This window comes from Podarcis tiliguerta, assembly GCF_965153285.1.
Source record: "Podarcis tiliguerta genome assembly, chromosome: 16".
In the NCBI taxonomy this organism is placed as follows: domain Eukaryota; kingdom Metazoa; phylum Chordata; class Lepidosauria; order Squamata; family Lacertidae; genus Podarcis; species Podarcis tiliguerta.
Window position 1 is genome coordinate 15,273,949 of NC_139549.1, and position 25,927 is coordinate 15,299,875.

Genomic DNA, 25,927 nt, shown 5'->3' on the forward strand with positions numbered 1-25,927 from the left:
ATTGAGCACTTTTCTACTTGCTTCGCAGTCCTCTCCACTCAGCTGTGCTGTGATGGGTGGGTTCTTGAATGTTTTTCAAGTGGGTAGACCACAATCTTGAACCTGATATACAAAATTTAAAAATAGCTAAACGGAGGCTTAGTTTGGTCAGAATGGAGTATATTTTTAGAGTTAACACTAAATACAATACCACTGGCTGAAAATTTGTGTCCTGAGATTTTTAGACTCATCTACCCATGTACTAGGGGACGCGGGTGGTGCTGTGGTCTAAACCACAGAGCCTAGGGCTTGCCAATCAGATGATGAGCTCCCGTTGCTTGGTCCCTGCTCCTGCCAACCTAGCAGTTCGAAAGTATGTCAAAGTGCAAGTAGATAAATAGGTACCACTCTGGCAGGAAGGTAAATGGCGTTTCTGGGTGCTGCTCTGGTTCGCCAGAAGCGGATTAGTTGTGCTGGCCACATGACCAGGAAGCTGTACAAGATGAGCGCTACAACTGCAGAGTAGTCCATGACTGGACCTAATGGTCATGGGTCCCTTTACCTTTACCTATGTACTATCTGCAACCAAAGGGGCACATGGGTTGCCAGATGTGAAATACACTGGCATTATTTTCAGTTCTCCTACACCACTTTGCAACTTTGATTGCCCCACCTTCTCTGAATCAACTGCAGTCCTCGGGCTCAAGTGAAACAAAGCCCCTGTTCCCAATAAGCAAGAAAAACACCCACCAACACCAGGTCCAAGCTAAGATCAGATTTATTAGGTAACTGGGTGCTGTTTAGGAGTTGGCATTGGGGCCCTTCTTCTTGCCAAAGCCTGGCACAATGTTGACAAAGCGGCGGTTGTATTGCATGCGCCTCTTGGCACGGCCAGTCTTCTTCTTCTTCTTCTCTTGCTTAGCAACCTGGGAGAACAAAACCAAACAGGCATCAGTAAAAGATCCACTTGAATTTCAGCAAGGAATTCAGCCCACCGCCATTCACCCTGCCCTGCAGCCTCAATTTCTACTATGCAAAGTCTAGCCCCTGATACGTAACTCCCAGAACCACAACCTGAAACCGGGCAGTTGACAGCTCTCCACCCAGCCCAATCCTGCCTGAAGACATTTGGGCACTTAAGTTATGGACTGGGCCAAATTCAGTAGCTGCTAGCTCAAGAGCATGCCGGGGTAAACTACACTTCATGGATTTCTGCCTGGACTGCAGTCCAGGCACTCTTATGCTGATGGGGCTTTGCGGCTCCGAGTCCTCCCACACAGCAGAAAACAACAACAGGACTTACCTTTGGGGTCTGGCCTCTCACTTTGCCAGCACGAGCCAGGGAGCCATGGACCTTACCTGAAGAGGAGAGAAACACAAAAAGATATCAGGGAGGCCACTGGAGGCACCACCACAGCTGACAGAAGTGACCAGAGGCGTGTGGGTAAAGAAAATCTTGTCAACCAGGACCTTTGTTGATGAGATTATATTTGGGTCCAGGGAGAAGAAGCTGGCACAGCCCTTCACAGGAGGGCTAAAACCCACCCGCTGGCTAGGCTATTGTTTGAAAGTTTACTCTCCACATTCTTTACGCAGGGCAGAATCCTGACTTCTGATCACCTGCGGCAATGCAGTTGCTGGCCTTCTAGCAACCCAACAAGCCTCAACCCAACTGCCATCACTTTGGTACCTGCCCCCCCCCCCGCCAAATAGTTCTGGGGGCTCCATACTTACCACCCAGCATGCGTGCAGCAACCTCCAGTGTTGTGAGGTCACTGATGCCACACTGCCCAATGACCGCATCATCTTCCAGGGGGGTTCCACCAAGGAGGATCACCTGATCCTCAGGCACAATGCCCTCCAAGGACTCGATGTGGGCCTGGGGAGGGGAAGGGAGAGATGAGTCACCGAAACACCCCACCGCTCTAACTGCAACAGCAGGGAGGATGACACAAAGGCCACGGACAAGGAAAACGGAATTGAGCTGGAAGGACCCATCGACAGCCAACTCCTCAGTAGCCCTTGGGTGTGAACTTTCCACTCCCTCAAGGAAAAGGCAGCAGAGATGGGGCAGGGTGTGTGCCCAACCCTCCCCTAAGAAAGCCCTGGTGAATTTTTGTAAGGGCATGTCTGAAACGAAGCAAGGGAAAAATAGCAGTAGAAAAAAGCAGCAGGGAGGGGAAGGGTTAAGCACCACCATCACTCTGCTTCATGTCTACCAACACTCCCAGCTGTATCAAGGTTCCGTTGAATGTGTTTGCAGGGGCCATGCTTTTTATTTGTTAGATAACGAAGGACAGTCTCTAGGCAGCTTACAACCAACTATTAAAAGTATACAAAATGATTTAAAATGTCCACCAAAATGTAACATTGATTATGGGGGGCGGGGAGAGTAACAATAAAGCCCTGCTTGTCTCAGCCTCTTTCCCAAGCTGCAAGGAAGAGAAGCCACTACACACTGTGCCATCTGTGTCTTCAATGGACCTCAAGGTGTTCTCTCATCCAGGCACTGACCAGACCCAGATAGGCCTCACTCACTCAGCCTAGGGTTGCTGCCTTCAGACCACAGACCTGGTCCTAAGGCCACCCAAGCCTCGAATGAGCTGGAGGGACCTGAAAGCCTGACCCAAAATATCCCCTTCACCACCCCCAGCAACTGGTAACACAAGCAGATGGCTGCTGGGCCGCTAAGAAATAGCCAAAGCTCCAAGTGACTTCTGCAAACAAAGTTAAGCTGTAATGAAAGGTGGCAAAACTATAGATACAAGTGTTAAGAGCCTCAGACCAATCTATACAGGGGGGGTAATCCCTTCCCAACTCCAAATACAGCGACTAGAGAATAGCAGAAGCAACACTCACTATCGCTATGCAACAAACCAAGTACAGTGAACCTGGTGAGGTACAGCACTCTTCGCAAAGGCTGCTAAGGGGGGGGGGGGAGGTCTTTTCTTCTCCAGTAATAGGAAATTAGCCAGATTTTCTTCATATTTTTTTGAATATTGCTATAAGCTGCCTTGAACACCAATAGGTGGGAAAGTGGGAAAATAATTTAGTAAATAGACAAGTAGTTAACTGTTCCTTACCTTAAGGTGAGCTACTGTTTCCTGCCCGGACACCTCAAGGGTGTGCAGATTCTGAGCACGAATAAAGAGTTGCATGGTTCCACCTGTGCTGAGGAGAACAGCAATCAGATTAGGGCGCAAAAGTATAGCATTTCCTCCTGAGGATTAGACAATTTCATGAAAAAGAGGTCTATTGATGGCCACAAGCCACAACGGCTATGCTCTGCCCTCCACAGTTGGAGGCAGCAATGCTTCTGAATACCAGTTGCTGGAAACCACAGAAGAGGAGACGGCTCTTGTGCTCAAATCCTGCTTGCTCATTATCTGGTGGGCCACAGAAAGAACAGGGTGCTGGACCAGATGAGTTATTGGCCGGATCCAGCAGGCTCTTCTTCCTTCTTAAGCTAGTACCACTGGCATTTCCCCACCTATCTTTTAGACTAGGAAACTCTCTCTCCATTCTGTGGAGGTAATGCTGCTGTTCAAGAACAAACTCAGAACGTGAGATGTGGCTCACAAGCCTCTCCATTCAGCCTGCTATTGGTGCTCATCCTGGCAACAACTTAGCTTCCATCAGGCTACTGCTGGAAGGCCCCTAAATTCTTTGTTTCAGGGACTCACAAAATTGTCTGTGTGTATCCTTCCAAACATGGTGCAGGGAACAGAGTCCACTAGGAAATGCCAACCTGAACACAGTTCCTCTCAAAGGTTATCGCCGCCCCCCATTTGAACAACACACAGTGCCATCTGCTGGGCCACAAACAGCTCCACACACAGAAACAGAGATGTCTTGACCTACCCATTGCAAAGTGAGAAGGTAGCCGTCCCTAATTCTCTTTCAGAGAATCCTGGTCTCTCTCTCTCTCTCTCACACACACACACACAAACACACCATACACACACAAGGCACAGCATTGCCACGTTAACAGCCATGCCTCCCCCTCTAAAGTCCTGGGAACTGCAGTATATTAACAGGAACTGTAATTCTACCGTTCCCATGTTTATTTGTGGGGAGCCATGTCTGTTAACGTGGCATAAATGTGCTTTAAATGTATAGCGGGGATGTGACCAAATACTACAGTTCTGAAATCATCTCTCTTGTATTCCTTCCCACACATTAGCAACCAGGCTTAACAATATGAATACCAGCATCCTGACCTACTCCCCACCCACCCTTCTCCCTACAATTCCTATCTGCTTTCTACCTTATTAAGCGCTTCCATCTCTTCCCCACACCCTGCTACCCCTCCATTTATCTTTCTATCTTAAAACAGGACCCAGGAAGTTCAGACTCTTAATCCCATTCCTCCACTGCATTCTCCAGGAATAGCCAGGAGTTCATTTAGACAGTGTGTTCCCCCAGTCACATAAAAAGCACTCAGGAGTCCTGGCTCTTATCACTCCCTTACAAAAATAATAATACAAAAAACCCCAAGTACTGTATTTAATTACCCACGCTCAATTGTTATGTCCTTAACCTCACTTACACGTACCCCAACCCCACTCTACCTCCACGAGAAGAGGGATTACAACCGGTTATGCACTGCCTATGTTTTAGTTGTTTCTATTTTGTCTGTAAGATGCCTTGAGTCCCCTGTCAGGGGGGAGAGGCAGAATATAAATAAATATAATGCCCAGGGAACGTTGATTATGAGGCAACAGCAAAATCTGGTCACTGCATAAATAAAGGTCTCCTGCGATGCCTCTGTACAGCAACCTTCCTTATCTCCTTAAAGCCTCCGGCAAAACTCATCTGGATCATTCCTAGTCCCTACTTTTTACTTCAGGCAAAGGATGTGCCATTCAAGCAACCTTCTCTCCTCGCTTCCATTCCCTCACTCCGTTTTTGCCTCGGTGACCTGTCATGCCCCTTCTTTAGGAAGCAGAATTCACACATAGGGGGTGATACAAGAATGGCAACAAGGCAACCCCACCCCCAGCTTCGTTTGCTCCTCAGACTTTTAAAATTGGCCCCATGGCCTTTGCCTGCCTGCGCAGCCGGTCGCCTCTCAGTCTTAGCGTGAGAAGAGCGTTGCTGGCCGCGTTTTCCGTACGGACTGCCACGGGGTGTTTCTCTACGGCCCCCGCGGAAGCCGAGGCTACGCTGGAACAAGCGTCCCGCTCCATCTCCACGTGCTTCACGGGGCCCTGCGAGCCGCGTGCAGCCAGGGCCAGTCCTGCTCCGAGTAGGCCCATTGGGCCAAGGGCCAGAAGTCAGCCGCGCTCATTCACTTCATGGAGTCTACTTCCGAGTAGGCCGCATGCCGGCTCCACTCCCTGTCCTTCCCCAATTCCCCCCTCTCCAAATAGGAGGCCTGGAATTGAGGGCCGTCTCAAGGGGACCCAGGAGTCCGGAGGACCCCACCCCCACCATTTTCCTTTTGATTACCCTCCCTTCCCGTCTCACCCTCAGTCGCCGATCCAAGATGGAGCCGGGAGAGCCGAAGAGTCGCCGCCGCTCCGCGCACGCAGACGAGGGAAAAGGAAAGAGGCAGGAAATGGGGCGGGACTACCAAGGCGCAGGCGCAGTGGGGTCGGGTGGGGGGTCGGTATGGGCGTTGGCGTCTCTATGGTTGGTTCGGCTTGGTGTTCTCGCGCGGCCGGGCTGGCACCGTCATTTTGTCTCTATGGTGGCGCCGTGCCCTCTCTATGGTAGAGTCGCGTTGACGCCATCAATCCGCGCTTCTCCTCCTCCTCTCAGGATGGCGACTTTGGCTTTCGCCTTGGCCAGAGTTGGGCTGCGGAAGGAGCCGTTGCTGGGAGGATGGCGGCAGCGACTCTTGGCGGCGGCTCACACGGTAAGGGGACTCGAGCACAACTTGAGGGAGGGAGGGGGCGGGGGGCCATGGAAGGAAGCGGCTAGGGATTGGGTTGCGAGACGGGCGCCGCCGCCGCCGCCGCTGCTTCAGGGCACGGACAGAAATACAGCGGGTAGAGCTTCCTCTACAAAAGAAAAGGGCATTTTCGGGCTTTGCAAATCCGTGTTTGTTCTGTATTGTGTAAAAAATGAGCGGTGAGGGTGAGGGTAGTGGTTTTTATTTTATTTGACATCATCTGGGGTACTGAGTAGGGTCTTCGCAGTGGGAGCCCTGCTCTCCTCAGTCCCAAATAGCTTGGCTATTAGAATGGACTAATGGGAATTGTAAGCCAGCAACATCTGGTGGGGTGTAGGCTCCTGGCCAATACTTCATAGGCTATTATCCTTATTTGTTTACTCTACAAGGAGGTCAGGATGGTAGACGTGGGCATCTTCCTATCTCTTCCTTGCCTCATTTTTTATTCTTCTGGGGTGCTTGTTAGGCAGAGTGGCTCAAGTTGAATTTTGTGATTGAATAAGTATTTGAACTCAGGTCAGTTGCATTTAGCAGAGTGACTGTGGAACCATTGGAAGTTTTTAAAATAATATGCTTCAAATGTATATAGTGATGGAGAGAAATAGCAAACACTAGCAGTACTTGCCCCCAGACAGAATCCATGCATGGCCCTACATCATGTAAATTTGGAGTGTGCTGGGCTGATTCTCCCAAACCAGCTTCTAATTGACTGTTCCAAAATTAACCTTGTTTTTCCAGTCTCCATCTGCAGTGAGTGGCTGTAGCAATGTAAACTACCGGTATTGCCTAGAGGAGGGTCAGGTTTTGTTCAGCCAAGGGCAGGGTTCTTTCTGGATCTGGAGCCAATAAGCACGCCAGTGGATGAAGAATAAGCAATGCTTTATTTGCATACGGTTAACAGATAGCAGCAGGCATACAAGACACAAATTATAGCATACCAGACAGGAGTCACACACAATCTCCCCTTCAGCTGCCCAGAACTCCAGGTAGAGCAGCAAGAGAGACCCCGGCCGACACACTCACAGCATCTCGTACCTCAATCTGTGAAGAAGCTCACTGAGCCCCTTCAGCCTACACCTTTTTTAGCCAACTTTGATTTGATTGATTGCACCTGGTTAGCAGGCATCACTCATGACCAGCCCGGGACACCGGGTGTGACTAATGTGGAGCAGCTGAGAGTCTCCAACTCAATTCACTGCAACTGGGTATCCTCCCCACTAGCCAATCAGCACTTAGAACACAGGGGACCCAGGAAACTCCTGACACAGGTGTGTGAAAAACAAATTATACTATCATGAATCAGCAAACCTTAAACTGGGGATGTAAAAGGGAAGGAGACATGTCATCTAACTCCTCAAAATTACAATGGTCTTCTGCATTTCCCCTACAGGGTGGGTGCTTCCTTGCTGAAGGTCTTCAAACAGAGGCTAGGAAGCCATTTTTTAGGGCAAGCTGTTGAGTGATGTTCTAGCTCTGGATTTCCCCATCAAGCAGGGGGTTGAATTAGGTGGCCTTGCAAGATCTCCTTCAAACATTGTGCCTATTCTGTCTGGTCAAAATGGTTCAATAAGACTTATAAAAAATGTTTTAGGAGCATTTAGTTTTAGTTCCCCCTGTTAGCATATGATTCTCCTTCTCTGTAGCTGAAGTGATTTCTCTCTGACAAATTTCTCTCTGCCATTATTATAGCAGAAAAATAGTAACGATATTCCCAAGCAAAATTCTTGTAAGTTGACTAACGTTTTTCTGTTTCAGAGGCAAACTTCAGCAGAAACCAGCTCTACAGAACAGAAATATCCAGGGATTATTGAATCTACTAACGAATATAGGTTTGTGGAGAGACTTATACCTCCCTCTCGAGTACCAGTACCCCCAAAACACGACAGTTATCCCACCCCTTCTGGATGGAGCCCACCTCAAGGTAAAATACAGGGGAAGGGGTAATTTGATTGCTCTAAATAGTTCAGAGTCTTAGGTAAGGGCCCAATTAGACTCACGAGACCATTTTGGCCCAACCAGGTCCAACTGCCCTGTCCCTGGCATCATTTATGGCATCATGTGTGGGGTTGGTGAAGACCTGGCTAAGCTGAACGAGGGTTTGCAGGCACCACAGATCAGGCTGTTTGGTCTGGTTTGCAAAGGTCTCAGCAAGAACCGTGTGGTCAAAAGTCATCTTGATATCAGAGAAAGGGTCATAGCTCACTGGTAGAGCATCTTCTTTAACTGCAGATGGTTCAAGGTTCAATTCCCGGTGGTATCTCCAGGTAGGCCTGGGAGAGTTCTTACTGAAATCCCGGAGAGCAACTCAGTGTAGACAGTAGTGAACAAGATGGACTGACTTCATATACAGCTGCATCCACCTGCCAAACCTGACCTGTGATAGGTGAGGGAGATAGCGAGATGCAGTTGCCCACCCTTAGCTTTTGAAGGGAAGGGGTCCCTGAAAGAGTTTGTACATGTAGTATCCTTTCGGCACCCTAGGAAGTAAAGTTTGAACTAGATACAGAAGGCAGCAGAAAGCACATCACATCATTCTGTCACTGGAGATAAGCAAGTCTGGCAGTAGTAGGTGCCTGTACGTGACAGATCATTTATTGCACAAGGTATAAACCTTTTAAGTCAGTACTTCTACCTGCTTCTGATTCACATCACCCCTTTCCCTTATTCTCTTGCTAGAACCTCAAGATGTTTTGTGGCTTTAATTAATTACACAAATTAGGAATGTTCATAAAATTAGTGGAGGGTTGGAGGAGGAAGGGGGGGCAAGTATACCCAGCTTTGTGCTTTGATTTAGTTACAGAAATGTGACCATCTGTAGATCCACACATTTTGCTTTCTCCTACACTAGACCCACCTCCTGACCTTCCTTATTTTGTAAGGAGGTCGCGAATGCACAATATCCCAGTTTACACAGATACTACCTTCAGAGGGTGCAGGAAGATGACGGTAATCAGAAAGATTGAAGGCGATATTTGGGTAGGTGTTATTCACATTGCATACTGCACCCCGTTGGTTTTTCTTATACTAGGATGACAAAATAAGTGGATTATCTATGGATAAAAAGGTAAAGGGACCCCTGACCGTTAGGTCCAGTTATGGCCGACTCTTGGGGTTGCGGCGCTCATCTCGCTTTATTGGCTGAGAGAGCTGGCGTACAGCTTCTGGGTCATGTGGCCAGCAGCACTCGGCCGCTTCTGGTGAACCAGAGCAGCGCACAGAAACACCATTTACCTTCCCGCTGGAGTGGTACCTATTTATCTACTTGCACTTTGACGTGCTTTCGAACTGCCAGGTTGGCAGGAGCAGGGACCGAGCAACGGGAGCTCACCCCATCGCGGGGATTCAAACTGCCGACCTTCTGATCAGCAGATCCTAGGCTCTGTGGTTTAACCCACAGCGCCACCCGCGTCCCTATCTATGGATAGTTCCAGGTTAATCTGGAGCAAGTGGCTGTGATATTATTGGTAGCATAGAGTTGAGGATTATTTAACAACTACAACAGTGGTGGCTGTACTGTTCTTAGCCAGTGATTAGGAAATTGAGGTGGGTTAATCATGCTACTTTCTGACCTTTTTTTCATTCCCCCCCCAGGCCCTTGAAAATGAAGTGAAGGAATTCATCACACAGCTGTCTGGGCGGACAGCAGTCACCCAAGTGAATGAAGTTTCCTGCATGATTCGCGTCAAGGGATTTTTTGAGCAGGAATTAAAAAAGTGGCTGTTGGACAAAGGCTTTTAAATAAATGAGAGATATTCTCACTAGTTTTTTACCTTCTTGTAAGGTCCACTTTTCTAATAATGTTGATCAGGGTGGGAATAATGAGCGGGGGGGGGGGGATTATTTAGGCCTAGAGGTTTGCATTTGTACTGCAGGAAACAATCAGCATAGCCTAAACATTTTCTACTTTCGGCCAAGTGGAACTTCTAGATGCCTGCCATAGAGTTCCTTGTTAGGGAAGAGCACTTTTGCTAAAGAACCTGATTTTGCTGGATTGTTCTGCCTGGCTTTATTCTTCTAAGGTGAGCAAGTAGGTTTTAGAACCAATTGTCAAACTTAGTCTTCTTCCAGAGCAAATGATCCTTTGTACACGATTCCTGTTCCAAGGGGGGTTGTTGAATAAACAGTTCTAGCCCATCTAGTTGCAGAGTTGAGTTTGAATGAGAAGACTGCGGCAATCATTGCCTGTTCCTACACTGTTAAATAAAGTAACCGGGCGAGCAGAACTTGTATTACAAGTAGAAATAAAAGAAAAGCCACAAATTTGGCTAAGCACTATGCCCACCCATACTAGAATAACCCCCTGAGGACTCCCCTCTCGCAGGAAAATGGAGGATGGTAAAGACATGGTAATGAATTCCTGTTTATGTACAGTTAACAACACATGAAATGTACAGGAGAAAAAGTTTACAAAAAAAGGACTCATTTTAACAGACACCAATTCTGCCTCGTAAAGCCTGCTAAGAGAATCCTGCGGCAGACAAGACGTAGTCCTTGGTCACTCCATCACCCAAAGGGTCTCCAAGGAGGACTGTGGCAACCTCCCTTGTGTGGTAAACAACAACAGCTCTGCATGGAATATGTGATTTCAGATCCTCCACATCTAAGAAGTGTCAACATATTCCCCTGAATCGTGGAAACACGAAAATTGTGGCTCGTAATAGGTGGTGGGGCAGCTCAGTACATACAAAGCTTTTGTGGGGAGGGAGAATCAGTTTTTCAGATGGAGACAGTTAAGTTTCTCTACAGCTGCTCAGAGAGGAGGAGGCAGCAGCAGCAGCTACAGGTCATGCCTGGACTTCATGTTGCTTCTATCTGTGGGCCAAGAAGCTGCAGCTGCCACTCAGTCTCACAGATGCTGTGGGCATCTTGGGCCAATCAGTTTCAGGTCTGTTGGTAATACTGATTGTAGTTCCATGTGTTCTGGTACCCGTAGCCACTATAGTTCTGCAAACAGAGTAGATAAAAAATGAAGCAAATAAATTTATTTCAATTTCGCCAAGCGGCTTTAAATAAATTACATTATTTATTTTGTGGACAGCCTTCCTTCCGCCCCAACAGCAAAAAGTTCCATGGAAGGCTTGTTCACACAGAATGCTTGGCTCAACAGGCCTAAAATTAACTCAAACTGGCCCAAATTAACTCTGTTCAACTGGGTTGTGCAAACCACCTAGCTGGCTCAAATCAAAAAGCTACCTCAGTAATGTGTGTATTACCTGTCAAGCTAACTAGGAACTGGTCCCAAGAGTCTGTTTCAGCCACCTCTGCTATGTCTATAAACTCATTCTAGAAGTCTCTTGCAACTCACCTGGTACCAAGTGTTATAGTTATAAGCTCCTGTTGTGCTGCTGTTGCTCACATCTGCTGCCATCAAAGGGGTGATGCCTGTTGTTGCAACTGCAAGGCTGCCGCCTCCTGCAGCTGCAGCAGCATCCTCAAGTCTCATCCTTTTTTCATCGGCCTCCTCAGCACTGCATGGAAGTTTTAAAAAGGGCAGTCAGCATCCTGGAAGGGAGTGGGCATCTCTGGCTGCCCTAGAGGCCTGGCTTAGCAGTGGCAGTCAGGAATGTAATACGTGCATTAGGGGACTGGTGTTCAGCTGGTATTTCAGGACCTCATGCTGGGTCACAGCAACATAACACTAATGTCTATGATGCCACAGACACCCTCCCCCTAAGATCTTAAGGGGGGGGGGAGAGAAATAACCAATGGCTTTTAAGACTGTAAAGAAGGTGCACAGAGAGATGTCTCAGCCAGGAAACATCACTAAATCCACTCGTTATGAGGGAGGGGCCCAAGTCTATAGAAAACCTTGGCGTGCCTTAAAGCAGTGGGAAGAAACCTTGAACAGTTAAGAAGAAGAAGAGTTTGGATTTGATATCCTGCCTTTCACTCCCTTTAAGGAGTCTCAAAGCGGCTAACATTCTCCTTTCCCTTCCTCCCCCACAACAAACACTCTGTGAGGTGAGTGGGGCTGAGAGACTTCGGAGAAGTGTGACTGGCCCAAGGTCACCCAGCAGCTGCATGTGGAGGAGCGGAGACGCGAACCCGGTTCCCCAGATTACGAGACTACCACTCTTAACCACTACACCACACTGGCTCTCACGGACAGTACAAAGCTCACACAATGGTGAGCTTCTATAAAGCCTGGGTTTTTATTTTGCAGAAGAGCAAGAAGGAAGTTTGAGGGAACAGAATTGGCAAATAAAGCTAAGTGGGGTGGGCCTGTGACAAAAACACAAATAAGATAAGGTGCACAATCTCCACCCTGATCTCCTTCAACACTGCAGGGTTTTTTGCATGACTGGGTCAGGTTGTTGTTTTTTAAAGTTAACCATTTTAAAAAGGAAATAAACCCTGAACCCCTGAGTGAGGGAAAGTGTCATGTAGGGAAAACACAGTACTTCTGAACCATTTAAATTATATGAATTATCGGCACAACAGAGCTCTAGGAGAGACCAGTACTGTTATCCGCATACTGCAAGTGAGGGAACCGAGGCAGAGAACTGGTTGGCCTTAGGTCATCTTGTGAGTTCAAGGCAGAGGTGAGATTGGAAGCAGGGTCCTGTGCCAGACTAGCTTTCACAGTAGACATGCAGCCCAAACTTAATCCATCGTACGAAGTACATTGTACCGATTTCAACAAAAGTCCCCCTAAGTACACGCACAGAGGTCCACAGCCTCAGTGAGGAAGACTGTGTTGGTCACCTCCTCCTCCTAAACAGACAACAGAGGCCAAACAAAGGCCAAGGACCTCAGTGGCCAAGGAGTTCCTCACCCATTCTCCAGGAGCCTCTTCCTCATCACTTGCTGGTTCAGGAGTTTCTGATGCTCATCGTACGATGTCAGTAAGCTGCCAATGCAAAAAGGAGAAGAAATATTGGGAGAGAAAAAAGCTGTTGGCACATGGCTGTCATGAACTGGACAGACAAAAGCCTGCAAGTCTGGCCCCCTTTCACTGTACTCCTCTCTTTGTTACCTGTTGATGCTGGACCCAAAGTCCTCAAGAAACTCCACCCTCCGCTGGGAGAATATAATCTTGGTCTCCAGAGGGAGACCGCTGGTCAGGGCTCGGTCGAAGCTACTCATGGTGTTGCCCTCATTTTGCCGGACGTCAGCACTGAACTCCATTTCTAACAGATTGGCGTAGAGCTTGGCATTGTCCTGCATCAAAGGAAAATGCAGCAGAAAACATCACTCAGAAAAGCTGGGGACAATGCTTGGAAGGAAAGAATCCAGACCATCTCTGTCTTTGTGTTCAGCGCAAAGGAAAACCTGCAGCTCAAAATAAAGGGTTGGCAAAAATTGGCCAGCATTAAGTCTACCTAGGTGGTCCCAAGGGAAAAATTTGGGATCCTGTAGAAAATGCTCTTTTATTGCTCTTTTAAGACAGCCAGGATGGGCAAAGGCAAGCAGAACTGAGCTTTGCTTTGACCTTGAATTAATGTCAACTAAGGGACTGACTCTTCTGGATAGAATCCAGAAGAGACCTGCAATTAGAAACACCACGTTTTCCCCTTGGTATCCGCTCTTGAGAACAGAGCATTTTAGAGCTAGCTATCTAACCAAACTCTCACCAGCTTCCTTAAGAAATGCCTTTATTGAGCTGCGTTTCCAAGTAATGCCTCCTGTAGGATGCAAGCAGTTCACTGCTGTTCAAAGGGATTGCTTTATTTCACACTTGAATGATGCAAGGAGGAAGCTATGAAGCTCCAGAACTTTGTGCATGACTGAGTGGGCTGAAACTTTTAACATTTTCAAGAAAGATGAGATACATTCAGGGCTGATCTGCACTTCCCACCTCAAAGAGGAATAATTGCAGGAAGAGGCAGCTGTTTACACATACAGCAATGGCAGACATGCGGTAATAAGCCCCACCACACTTCTCTTGGTGGCTCTAGGAGGTGCCAGGGACCCCCAAGGAGGGTGCGCACACATGACCATGCGCAACACTGACAACCAGACTTCTAGAAAGCCACACTCAAATCTATCTCAAATCTCTGAAATGCTGTGCAAAGTGGCATCAGAGAAGTTGAAAACTATACCGGTCCCTGACTTTTGGATGCCGACCTTCAAGGTCCCCATCTCCCTACTCCCCCTTAGCAAACTCCCAGTATTTCTTACCGGATCCTTCTCCAGTGCCTCCAAGAGTATCTTCCGGGCTTTGATCAGGTTCTTCTGCACTTTCAGAACCTGCCGGGCTAGTTTGACAGAATAGAAGGAAGAGACAGGCATCCCCTCGTTCTCCCGGATGGCTTCCATCAGGAGGGCCTCCGCCGCTTCCATGTTCCCCAGTCGGCGCTCCAGGCTCACCCGCCGCAAGCGCACCATGGCCAGCCCAGGCACACAGTCCTCAAAAGACTTCAAGATGCGCCGGGCTTCCTCCACCTCTCCTGCATGGGATGGGGTGGGGGGCAGAGAGAAAACATTTGCATTTGCTGTGCTAAGAGCTTAGAAGAGCCGAGTTCAAATTATTATCCTCCAAGAATCCGTGACAACTTCAGCAAGGACAACGAGCAGGCATCCTCCTGGCCATTGGGAGATCTGCCCTGGTCCCTCTTGGCCCAGTTCCCCTGGAGCTGAAGGGAGCGAACTATGTGCCATTCACCCCCCACCCCTGCCTATGTCAGCTGCCTCTGGGAATCTCAACAAATAACCTACAATGGGTTGCATCCAAAGCAGTGTCCCACCAGCACAAAGATTTCCGCTTGTGCAACAGGACTTCTCCCCATACCCCTTCCTTCTGTTCCAGGGGTTCCCCCAACTGCCTAGAGCAGATTTTGAGGGGCACATGTGTGGGAGGAGTCCTGTTGTGCAAGTGGAAATGTTTACACTTACAATGTCTCTTTCATGGCACACCATCTGGACATTGACAAAAAATTAATATTTCAATCTTTTCAAGTTCAGTAGAAATGTTTGGCTGGTGAAGAATTCTGTGAACCCTGAAAGGCAACCCCTGGCGTAGGCAGCTTACGGCTGATCAACAGAAGATTTTAGCAGCCTGGGACGAGCAGCTCCTTGGGCTAGAAAACTGAGGGGGCTGGCAAGGTGGTGCACCTTATTCTCCTCACCTTGTTTCTCCTCAAAGGCTGCCCAGAGGAGGTGGATGTTGGGCTTCCGAGGGAGGTGATAGCAGCAAGCTCGCTGGAAGACGTTCCTGGCCCCAGCCACACTGTGGTTCTCGAGGTACCTTGTGTACTGGATGGAGGGGAAAAGGGAACAGAAGAAGCAGAGGGTGGTATGAAGATCAGCTTGGATGCACACCTGCAATGGCAGCTCTGGTCAGAAGGAGCTTAACCCAAAGAGATCACGTTCTGTCACTGTGTTTCTGAAAAAGCCAGTGCTAATTTTTTGCCCCATCATGGCAAAGCTGCTACTGTTGCTTGCCTCCTCCTCCTGTGTGGGGACCATTCTGTAATTTGGGCAGACACCAATATTTTAACGATCTAACTAGAGCCCACCATGGGGACACCCACAGCGAGACAATATGCACTTTCTGGAGGAGGAGGCCTAACGAAACAAGAGGCTGTTCATAAAGGGAGGAGTTTAAACCACAGCCTCTGGGACTGCCTGAAGGGCAGAGGAGGAGCCGCTCCCCTCCTCTGCATGGGGCAGTCCGGGGGCATTCAGGGGAGGAAGCACATCTTGCCAACACACACCTTGATCCAGAACTCCTCGTACAGGGCGCAGGCAATGACGCAGCGCTCAAAGAGCACGATGGTGCGCTCGTGCGAGCCGCTGGCAATCTCAAAGTCCAGGTAGTCCCGCCAGTTCCGCAGCTGGGCTCTCTCCAGAGGCTTTACGTGGAAGTAGGGCCTCTTGATCTAAAACAAAAGGAGGGGAGGGGGAAGGAGCTCAACGGGAGAGGCAAAAGGAAAGCAGGGAGATAAATTCCCCAATCCTGCTGGGGCTGAGGTCCAGAGAAAGGGGGACCTCGCACACTTTTTCTGGCTGACCCAAGACAGGCAAGAATGGAGAGCACTGGCATCGGTGCACATCAGCACTTCAGCCTCAAAGTAAAAGCTCTATGTCACACTGGCAGGGCACAGGATCCATCCCCCAGCTCTGCCATATGCAGCCTATTTGGCAATTCAGGCCTACAGAAGCACTCTGCCATCTGTCACCCCTTTTGGCTTTGCATGAGCCCTGGACAACTTTTCCAAGCATAAACCTCACAAGGCAGGGGGAGGAGCCTCACAGTGTCTGGCTGTCAAGCAAGTGAACCCCAAGCCAACAGGAGAAAGGCCCAAGGAGGCAACACAGGCAGGCCTGGCTTTTGAAGCTTCTCAGGCTCATTCCGTAGCCTTAAAGGCAAGAGGCCAAGTGGCTTGTTTTTTAGAAGCAGGGAAGAACTGAGCAGAGCTGCTTCTCCCACAAAACCACAGCAGCGAGACTGACAGCTGCTAGCCAGGTTCTTAGAAAAAGTTAAAACCCTAAATAGAAAACAGTGGTTCAGCTATACAAACCCCTTCTTCAAAATTCCAGCGCTTGCTGACTTCGCTCTCATTCTGGGTGTAGATATGCTGGCGAATAGAAATCACAAGCTCCCGGATCCTGTCCTGGTCCAGAGGTCCCTGAAATCCAAGAGCACAGCTCAGCCACTGGTCGCGCAAGGCATGGAAGCATTCAAGAAAGAGCCTTAAGAGAGCCTAAATGCACATGGGAAGCTCACGAACAAGCCGCGAGACGTGAACCACAGCAGCCATTTTGTTCCCATCACCAGACACTTAAATGGTATACTGCCTCTAAGGATGGAAGCTCTCTTTCTACCCACTCTTTCTCTTTCATTGTGGAACAGTGTAATCAGTGTGCAGAGCCCAGGAAGCCCCGCCCCCCAAGTACCAGAGAAAGCAGAACAGCCAGCCACACTGGTACCCACCAGCACTTGGCTCCCTTCCACCATCTCCTGCTTGGCTTCTGTCTTCAGTGGGACGTCCTCTCCAGGCGGAGCCTCCTCGGCCTCCATTTCGGTGGCCTTGGCCACTGTCTCGGAGGCCATCTTCGACTGCAGCCACAGCAGCTCCTCCGTGGAGAGAATCTCTCTGGGGGGATGGCTGGTCACGTGCTCCTTGAACCTGCGTTAAGGGAAGAGAAAGACAACCCTGTTCTTTGAGATAAAGGTGGAGCAGGCAAGGCGCCCACTCTGGAGCAAAGGGGGAGTTTGGATGCTGCAGAGAACTGGGGAGGGGACAGTGGTCTGGTACTGTGCCAACAACAGAATGGTGCCCCACAGCAGCTAATAATACTAAGCACTGATTCAAGACATTAAGTTGATGATGCCATAGATGTTATCTCAGTAAAACCTTTACCACAAGACTGTTAAGGGAAGTCAGAAGGATTAGACCCCTAAGGCAGCGTTGGAAGGGGGAAGAGTGGGGAAGGGAAACAGAGCAACATATCTAAGCCCATCACGTGAATTACATTTTCAATATTTACAGCACAGCAGGAAACTTCCCTTACAAAATATCAGATATCCAATCACATCCACAAATATCTAGTCTCTAAAGGACAGTCACGTCTGCAAGTCTTTTCACAACCTTTAACTGAATTTTGGGTGCACCCACTGCAGATAACACCACTTTATAAGCCAGCACCTTCATAGCTTTGCTCAGGAAAAAGCAGAGCCTGCAGATCATTCTCTCAGGCGTTCCTGGCTGAGGGACTTCCTTATTCCCCCCACCTCGGTTACATGAGCTCTCTCAGGAGATGGGACCTGGGAGGCAGGAAGTGTCTGGGTGGCCTCTCGCCCTCCACCCCATTCCCTAATCTGTATTATGGGTATATTTTGGCAGTGCCAGCTGTGCACGTGGAAGACACACTCAGCCAATGAAGCTGAATGGGTGTGGCCACTGAGAAATCATTTCGCGGCACAACACAGCCTACCTCACAGGGCTACTGTGAAGACAGAGAATGAAAGTGCCATGTTGCATCGAAATTCCTAAGGTGCTTTCCGATTCCATGACTTCAAATGCTGATAAAAGTTTGAAACACATCCATCTTGACGGACAGGTTGAGTTGTGCAAACTGTGAAGCGCCCACTTGGTGCAGTAGAGAGGGCTGGTACCAAGAGCGGTGAAAACCTGATTCAAATTCCTCAAAAGCCTCACAGGGTGACTTGGAGCCAGTTGCTCTCTCCCACGGCCTAGCCTACCTCATAGGGTTGTTCTGAGGATAAAAGTGGGCAGAGAGAACCATGTCTGCTACTCTCAGCAAATTGAAAAGAAGAAGGACAAAAGTACAAATCAAGGATGACTGTATCAATAGCAAAACATGGACAGGGTTCCTTCTTTGGAATTTCTCTCCTTGGGGTGTTATGCAGGTGGGCTGGGTGCATCGCTACATCCAGGACTCCCCATCCTCAAGTGCTGCAGCTGCCCCTGCCTCCCGTGGGCATGTTTAGCCACTTTCCTTCTCACACAAACCAACACCTCACTTGGGAGCCTGAAGCTCTGACGCTCACACTGCAGCTCTTGAACAAAGTGTGGAAGCCCCCCCCCCCCCCGGTAGCCCCCCGCAAGACTTACTTTTCCCAGTGGTGGCTGTACAGCTGGGTGGGGGTGGCCAGCACTCGGTCATAGATGGCGGTGATGGCCTTCAGGTCCCCTTGCTCCCTCTGCCACTCCACGTACATCTCCCAAAGTTTGTCCGAACGGAAATCTACCCCTGCGGCCGCCACTGCCGACTCAAAGGTGCTGCGAGGACCAGAGCACAGGCACAGGGAGATGTGATCAGTTTTTGCAAATAGGAGCCATGACAGAATATTGCAGAGTCGTCCTCTAGGAAACCCCATTCCACCCCCACCCATATTCTACTTTTCCAGCTAACAGAATATCATGAGTACCTTGCCTGTTCAGTTATGCTGGCCCTGGAGGTGCTCCTGGAACTCAGCATACACACACGGTAAGGAGGCAAGGACACAATTTGTCTGGCCAGTAAGATTTGGAGACCTGCTTGCTATGTATTTCTCAATATTGCACAAAAGGGGCCATGGCACTCAGCATCCTGAGTCTTGTAGGGAGAATCAGGCTTCCAAATTACCACTTCTCTCTCTCTCTTTCACACACTGGGTTACAATAGGAAGTCCCTTCCTCCCGCTGACACGACCTACCCGCAGATTTTCTGAGCTGAATCTGGAAGGTTCATATCCAAGCTGGACTGCAGAAAGGAGATGTAATGGATCCACAGGTCCATGCTGAGGGGAATGGACTGCAGGCCTCGCTGGAACACCTGAGGAGCAACAACAGTAGCAGAGAAATGATTTGTAAATACTTATTCATTTGTAGAGAACTGGGGGAGAAGAGGCCAGGAAGAGTTTTTATTCCCTCCTCCCCATCAACCCCTTGCCCCCAATCCTTCACCCTTAAGAGCTTGGATTCCCTCCTTTCCTCTGAAGCACTAGGGGCTGACAAAACCAGGAACATCATTGAGGTAGGAGCTTTTGTCCTTCTGGAGAGAGTGAATGCAAAGCTTAACTCACCCCACCTACCCCAATTGAAGCTAAGAAGACACCAGACACGCAGGCTTTTTGCCTTATCCTGTTGTGTGAGGTGGCTTGGCTCTCTTGCAGGAGATACCTGGAGCCTGCCTACTCTGCAGCACCTTTAAGGAGCGTGCGGCTCCCCTATGTCTGGCTAGCGGTGGTCTGAACTGGGTGCGTCCCAGGGACACACACACACAAAAGGACCAGAGGGGGGGCAGAGGTGCGGAATCCCCTCCTCACCTCCTCGGTCTCCTTGATGAAGTCAAAGCGCCGCTCCATGTCTGCGTATTTCTTCCAGTAGCCGTAGCAATAAGGGTACCGCAGGAAGAAGCTGTCAAAGGCTTTGCGGGCTGCATAGATGTGATTCTGCCCAAGTGGGAAAGAGGAAAGAGGTGAAGCTAGGCACACAAAACACAGCAGAGTACTGTAAATGTGAAGGAAAAGGAGGCACCTGCCTTATTAAAGCTGTTATCTTTCATCGGGTAAGCCTCACTCCAATTAGGGACAATTAACTTGCGCTTCAACAGTTAACCACACAATTCAATCCAAGCTTGCAGGTGGACCCCTCAGCTTACCTCTTGCTCTACATACTGCAGCAGCTCAGTCCATGCAGTGAAGTCTAGAGGGTTCTCTTGTGCCGCTCTCCAGTACCGCTCAAACTCCAGCGGATATGTGATGGAGAGCTCCTCCATGGGGGGGTTGATTGCCATGTGCATGACCACGTCGGGAGCAGAGGGCTGAGGGGCTTCCTCCTTGGCAGGCTCAGGTCGCAGGGCCAGAGCAGTGGATTCTACACTGACCCCGTTGCACTCTTGCGCTGGCGTTGCCTCATCTGGGTTTGGGGCCCCGTTACTCGCTGGCTTAGGAAGCACATCTTGGTCAGGACCTACAACAAAAGGTAATGAGAATTCTTCCAGTTCTCTCTGAAACCTAGTTCTGTTGCCCCTCGCTTAACAAAGCCTAACTGTGCTGTTCTGAAGATGGGCCATGGGAAGGGCAAGGAATGCCCCAACCACCCTGGCATTTCCTGGCTAAGCAACAAACCTCCTGCCTTGATTCTGCAAGCAGCACTTTGCTCTCTCTGCTGTGCACATTAATTCTCTCTCCCTGCCAAATATTTCCAACAAATGCATATATGAATGGAAAATGCATTCTCCAATAGCCACTCCAACAGTTCCCTTTTGGCCTTTTCTTCACTCAGGCTTGAAAATGAACAATTTTGCCTGTGGTAAGTCGCCTCTAACCAAGAGACAGGGAAAAGCTTTTCTGTTCAGGGGAGAATCCAGAGCAGGGCGCCCCAGTCTCAGTCCTGAAGATAAAGAAGGTCGCTGGGTAGGTGGGCCAGGAGAAACTTCCCCCAAAACATTCAAGAGCCACTGCCTGCTAGTAGCGGACAATTCTAGGGCAGACAGACCAAAAGTCTGACTTGGCAGATGGCAGCAGGACATCTTATAGAAAGCAAATTGGGCTCCATTATTACATTCCTCCCCTAAAAGGATCTCATGTATCTCTCTATGCCCACGTGCGGTGGCTGCCAGGTTCACTCTCGCATGTCAGCCACGAACGAAGCCTCCATGGACAGAGGCAGTGTACCTGCGAGGGGCAGCACACGCCATGTCGTGCATAGTGAACTTCCCAGGGGGAAACCCGAGTGTCCCCCGTTGGAAACTGAGCGCTGGGGTAGAGAGGCACTTGGGGACAAAGGATTTTGTGCGCGTGTTGGGTTTGGGGGTCTAGTACGTAGTCTCGACCCCCTCTCCGTCCACGCTTTGGAGCCCCGTTCCCCCCCCCCCCACTCCCGGCCGTGACCAACGCAGGCGTGACCAACGGGCACCTCTCCGACCCGCCCCCCTCCAGCCTCTTCTCACCAGCCTCGGCCCCCGGGAGCCCTTCCCCGCCGGGACTGGCGGGAGCCTCGGGTCCTTCCGCCGCCATCCTCCCCGCGGCCGCCGAACTGAGCGTCTCTGCCTAGGGCCTCCCCTCTGCCCGTCGCCGCCGCTACTCCTGCCAATAGGCCGTACTGCGTCTGCGCTGCCGAAGGACCCGGATGAAATGGGCGCCTGGCGCGGCCTATGAATAGCTGAGGAGCCTTGAAAGGAGAGCGAGGGCAACCATAGAGAAAGCAGTTCAGAGAGGAGAGGAGGAGGAGGAGGAGGCGGTTCCAAGGGCTAACCATAGAGGGGGAAAGCGGAGGAAGGACCGCAAGCGCTTCTCCCATAGATTTGTAGTGGTAGACTAGCATAGGTGGTCTGATCTGCGGGTTTACTTCGGGCGCTATTTCCGCCCTCTCTTCCTCCCGCTCCGCCCGATGGAACGGAGAGCTGCAGATGGAGCACGAGAGAAAAGATACAGAACTGCAGCTTCGTTTTGCGCGAAAAGTGGTTGCTGCTTGTGGTTATTTAATTGCAGTGTTTCATCAGCTGGTGTCTTGAGCAACATCGTCTGGAGACGAAGGGCTAAAAACCGGCGCTGCTCTCCAAAATTATCTGGCCCCTTTTAACTTCGTATTTCAGTGGCGTTGTGCACTCACACACTGTTGAACGAACCCAAACCTTGCCTGCATTTTTTGATTGGCCCATGCCAAGGTTATTCTTTACTGTCGTACAGCTAAGACAAGTTTTGTAAGTTTTTCCTCTCTCTCTTGCACGTAGCTGTTCCATCTCTCTCGCAGGTAGCGGTAAATTATCCTTGATATTGGATAGTTAGTTGAAAGGAAAGTGTATTTTTTAAAAAAGCAGAAAAACTTCCCCTCCTCAGTTTCATCAGTATCACTAGTATTTTTAAAAAAATTGTTTAATTGTGTTTTGCCCCGATCTTCATTTTTCTGATAATTGAATTGTTATTGTTCCTGCTGCTTTTACTTGTGGATGGTTTGTTTTTTACGTCTCTACACAGCTTTGAATGCTATTTTCGTACAAAATTGTCATATACTGTACTGGTTTTTGTTTTTAGAAAAAAATGGCTCAATCTCTAGTGCTCCTCAACTCTGTCTTACCTGACACTGCCATCTTCTGGGTATTTCGTGATACTGCCCCACAGTAGCCACTTCCTGCCCACAGCCAATTTTGGACTTTTAAACCAGACAGACAGAAACCCAACAGATCTAGTTTTCTATGCCCAACGCAGTATGAAGACTGCAGCAGGTCATTGCTGGGGCATTTTCTGCCTCTCGGCATCTAAGCAAAGATAAATGCAAGCCTTGTCTTACCAAAAACATCCTCCAATTTATAATTGGCCAAATAACCCCAGTTAACTGGCATGGGTGCACTTTGGTAATATGGCGCCTTGAGGTCAAAATTTGCCCTCCCTCCCATTTCTTATTTTCACATTACCAGAGCATAAATAACTCTAGCCAGAGGCAGATTTACAGCAGTGCGACCGGTTTCCCCACAATGGAGGCTGAGCCAAAGGGGGTGCCGCAGGACGTCACAACTACCACAGAACGGAAGGCAAGAGGCGGAGGGTGTGTGTGTGAATTTTGGCCTTGCACAGGGTGCCGCTGAAAATTGAAAGACCAAACTCTGTCCCTGCTCTGGCCTCTTGTGTGTGCTTCCTTATGAAAGCCCAGGGCTGGCACAGCAGCCCAAGCTGGTAAAATGCAAGGCATATGGGGATCACTTAGCCATCAGCCACCCATGCAGGTGGATCTAGACCATGGGTAGGCAAACTAAGACCTGGGGGGGGGGGGCGGATCCGGCCCAATTGCCTTCTAAATCCAACCCGCGGATGGTCCGGGTTGGATTTAGAAGGCAATTGGGCCGGAGTAGTTTTTAAATGAGTAGAATGTGTGCTTTTATTTAAAATGCATCTTTGGGTTATTTGCGGAGCATAGGAATTCATTCTTTTTTTAATTTTCAAAATATAGTCTGGCCCCCCACTGAGGGACAGTGGACTGACCCCCTGCTGAAAAAGTATGCTGACCCCTGATCTAGTTGCAAACCCATACTACCATCCTGATCTTTGATGTGGGAGGCAACCCTGCCCAGAACAGGCTGAGTTCCCAGTTTGTCAGAAGAGCTGCAGATGGAAAGTGCTTGCTTGGAAGAGGACGCACCACGAAGAGATCTGAGTCTGTGGGCTGGCATCTTCACCATACAGAGCAGACCATGAGGAGGAGTCCATCTGTCACTGCTTCTGGAGGAAAGAGCCTGGAGTTTGGGCGGCCTGTGTCATCAACTGCTAGGGGCAAGAAAGGAGTGCCATAAACGCCTTTACATAGCTCCCTATGCCAGGAGCTGGAACCAGGCCTCTGAACACCCCCATTTTTCAAAAGGAATGGTCCAGCGCATAGAGAAACATGAAGTCTGGACAGCTGGACCTGCTAGAGCGACCCCTGAATCCTTCCACTATGTGTTTGCCCTGAACAGGGCTGGGCGATATCTGGTTTTCAACATTTCCATATATCACCAGCTCAGTGGCGTAGCGTGGGTTGTCAGCACCCGGGGCAAGGCAAGTAATTTGCACCCCCTAACCCGTGGATTTGCGCCCCCTAACCCTAACCTCCAGATGTTGTGCCCGGTGCGGCCGGCCCCCCCTGCACCCCCCACGCTACGCCACTGCACCAGCTAAATACTGCTATATAGATCACGATGTCTGAAATAAGAACAGAGATGTGCAGAGGCATTGCCTGGCTTCATGTTTTCCCCGACATTGTGATTTTTGCATAGCACACACCCCATGGTTTGCAATATATTGCCAGGTCAAAATTTATGAAACTGATATCACAATATGGACTTCAAACGGGTTTTGGATGATATATCAATATATCACCGAGCCGTAGTTGCTGCTATTCAGTGTTCTCATTACAATGCAGGAGAATAGAACAAGGGGCGAGACCTTGGGGTTGTGATAGTTAGCTTCATGAAGATGCCAACCTTGAGTGCGGTGGCAGTGAGAAAGGCAGATTCCATGCAAGGGATTATTAGGAAAGGAATTGAAAATAAAATTCTGGGGATCATAATGGCCTTATACAAATCTATGGTTCAGCTGCATTTGAGATACTGCGCACTACAAGGAAATTGTAGTGTTGGAAAATGTTCAGAACCCAAACGATCAAAGGGGTGCAGCACCTGCCCTATGAGGAAAGGTTGCAGCATTTGACACCTTTTGGTTTAGAGGAAAGGCGGTAACATGATAAGAGGTTTATAAAATTATGCTTGCTTCGTTTTTCCTGTCAAAGCTATCTTAATTCATATGCAAATGAATGATAATTCCCCTGATGGATTGATTAAGCAGTCATAATTCATATGATCAGTTGGGCAAGATTTCCTTAAACAGGTGCCTCCAGCCGGAGAGGCTCCGCTGAGGCCCTGAAGGTCTATGTGCGCGCGGGTGTGTATTTACGGTATATAGTATAGCCTTTGCCAACTTGGCGCCCTTCAGAGGTTTCGGGCTCCCACCAGCAGCAACCTGTTGGCGAAGAGTGGTCTACAGTTTTGTTTTGTTTTGCTGAGGTGGCGCTCTGCACATGCCCCGAGGCGCCCGAGTCCGGGAGCGAGGGCGCCCCCTTGCCGCGACTCTGGGAAACGTCGTCGCTGGGGAAGCGGGTGGCGCCTCCTTCCTGCCCTCCCCAGAGGCCGCTTCTTCGCCCCGCCCCAAAGGCGGTGCCTTCTCCTCCTCCTGCTCCGCTGCCGCCCGGGCAGCTCCTGCTCCCGCTGCTGCTGCTGCTGCTGTTCCGCGCCGGCCCTGGCTCGGGCTCCGGCGGCCGGGCAGGGAGGGCGGGAGGATGAGCGGCGCCTTGCGCGACGTCTCCTTGCAGGACCCGCGCCGGCGCTACGAGCTGGTCCAGCGCATCGGCTCCGGCACCTACGGCGATGTCTACAAGGTGCGCCAGGCGGGGAAGGGGGAGGGGAGGAACCGGACGCCTGGGTTCCTTGGGAGGGAGAAAGCGCGCAGGGGTGCGCGGCGCCCGGGGCGGGGGGAGGCACCGGGACGCCTGGGTCGTCCTTCTCTCCCTGAGGGGGAGACTCCACCCCCAGCGTTGGGGACTTCTGGCCCGGGTGGGGGCCGCGGGACCCGGACGCCTGGGTTCCTGTCTGGGTGTCCCCCTCCAAACCCCCGGGAGTGGGGTAAGCCCTTTTAGTGGGAGACTCGGCGTGCGGGGTTGACTTGGGGGTCGAGGTCCGGTGTTCATGTCAGGTTCGTGGGTCGGAAGCCTGTAGGTGCGTCTTGGGTAGGATGTCGGGGGGGGGGCGCTCCCTGTCGGGACGCCCCCCTCCCTTTGGAGGTCCTGCTGCATCTCCACCACCATCCTCAACCCCCCCCCCCTTTTGGCCGTTGCGGGACGCTGGCTTGACTGGACTGCCACCCAGCTGATGGCCTTGGGGTCCCAGAGGACCAAGCGGGCTGCTATTGGCTGGCAGGGAGACTGGCAAGATCGAGACGGAGAGATCAAGCTGGGTGCTCTTGGAGTAGAGAGTGAGCCTACCTTCCAAGGATGCTGTTGCTCCCCGGAGACACAGTCCCCTTCTAGATGCCGGCTCACCCAGTCGCCCCCTGTAAGGACAGGGAGCAGGAGCAAGCCTCCTGGGAGTTTTGGTGGCTCTTGCTGAGTGAGGCCCATCCAGGCCGGGTGT

At 50.2% G+C, this 25,927-nt stretch overlaps 4 protein-coding genes across 6 annotated transcripts in view; 2 read left to right on the forward strand and 2 right to left on the reverse strand.

Annotated features, from left to right (window-relative positions):
- Nucleotides 1–739: 739 nt before the first annotated feature.
- On the reverse strand, nt 740–5,577 carry FAU (FAU ubiquitin like and ribosomal protein S30 fusion). 3 transcript variants are annotated; one of them, XM_083417128.1, is made up of 5 exons: nt 5,449–5,577; nt 3,063–3,145; nt 1,714–1,858; nt 1,283–1,338; nt 740–905 (listed from the first exon to the last, which is right to left on the reverse strand). In XM_083417128.1, the coding sequence occupies exons 2-5, from the start codon at nt 3,135–3,137 to the stop codon at nt 780–782; spliced, it is 402 nt and encodes a 133-aa protein (XP_083273254.1). In that variant the 5' UTR covers nt 3,138–3,145; nt 5,449–5,577; the 3' UTR covers nt 740–779. The 3 variants fall into 3 exon arrangements, with proteins under 3 accessions (XP_083273254.1, XP_083273255.1, XP_083273256.1); XM_083417129.1 differs by having other exon boundaries at nt 3,063–3,150; nt 5,449–5,537; XM_083417130.1 differs by lacking the exon at nt 5,449–5,577 and adding an exon at nt 3,663–3,699.
- A 115-nt stretch (nt 5,578–5,692) lies between these two features.
- Nucleotides 5,693–9,644, forward strand: MRPL49 (mitochondrial ribosomal protein L49). Its single transcript, XM_083417119.1, has 4 exons — nt 5,693–5,839; nt 7,631–7,796; nt 8,724–8,851; nt 9,467–9,644. The coding sequence occupies exons 1-4, from the start codon at nt 5,744–5,746 to the stop codon at nt 9,611–9,613; spliced, it is 537 nt and encodes a 178-aa protein (XP_083273245.1). The 5' UTR covers nt 5,693–5,743; the 3' UTR covers nt 9,614–9,644.
- Nucleotides 9,645–10,219: 575 nt separating this feature from the next.
- LOC310666363 (pre-mRNA-processing factor 39-like) lies at nt 10,220–21,484 on the reverse strand. The gene is made up of 14 exons (XM_083417063.1): nt 21,221–21,484; nt 19,928–20,238; nt 19,593–19,718; nt 18,981–19,099; nt 18,397–18,564; nt 16,752–16,947; nt 16,339–16,446; nt 15,532–15,696; nt 14,944–15,070; nt 13,997–14,265; nt 12,852–13,036; nt 12,651–12,725; nt 11,181–11,343; nt 10,220–10,819 (listed from the first exon to the last, which is right to left on the reverse strand). The coding sequence occupies exons 1-14, from the start codon at nt 21,285–21,287 to the stop codon at nt 10,757–10,759; spliced, it is 2,142 nt and encodes a 713-aa protein (XP_083273189.1). The 5' UTR covers nt 21,288–21,484; the 3' UTR covers nt 10,220–10,756.
- A 3,335-nt stretch (nt 21,485–24,819) lies between these two features.
- Nucleotides 24,820–25,927, forward strand: part of MAP4K2 (mitogen-activated protein kinase kinase kinase kinase 2) — a gene marked incomplete at its 5' end in the record, with an annotated part of 38,666 nt that continues 37,558 nt past the window's right edge. Inside the window, one exon of the mRNA XM_083417045.1 lies at nt 24,820–25,176. Coding sequence (XP_083273171.1) covers nt 24,820–25,176 — 357 coding nt within the window. The remainder of the gene's footprint in view (nt 25,177–25,927) is intronic.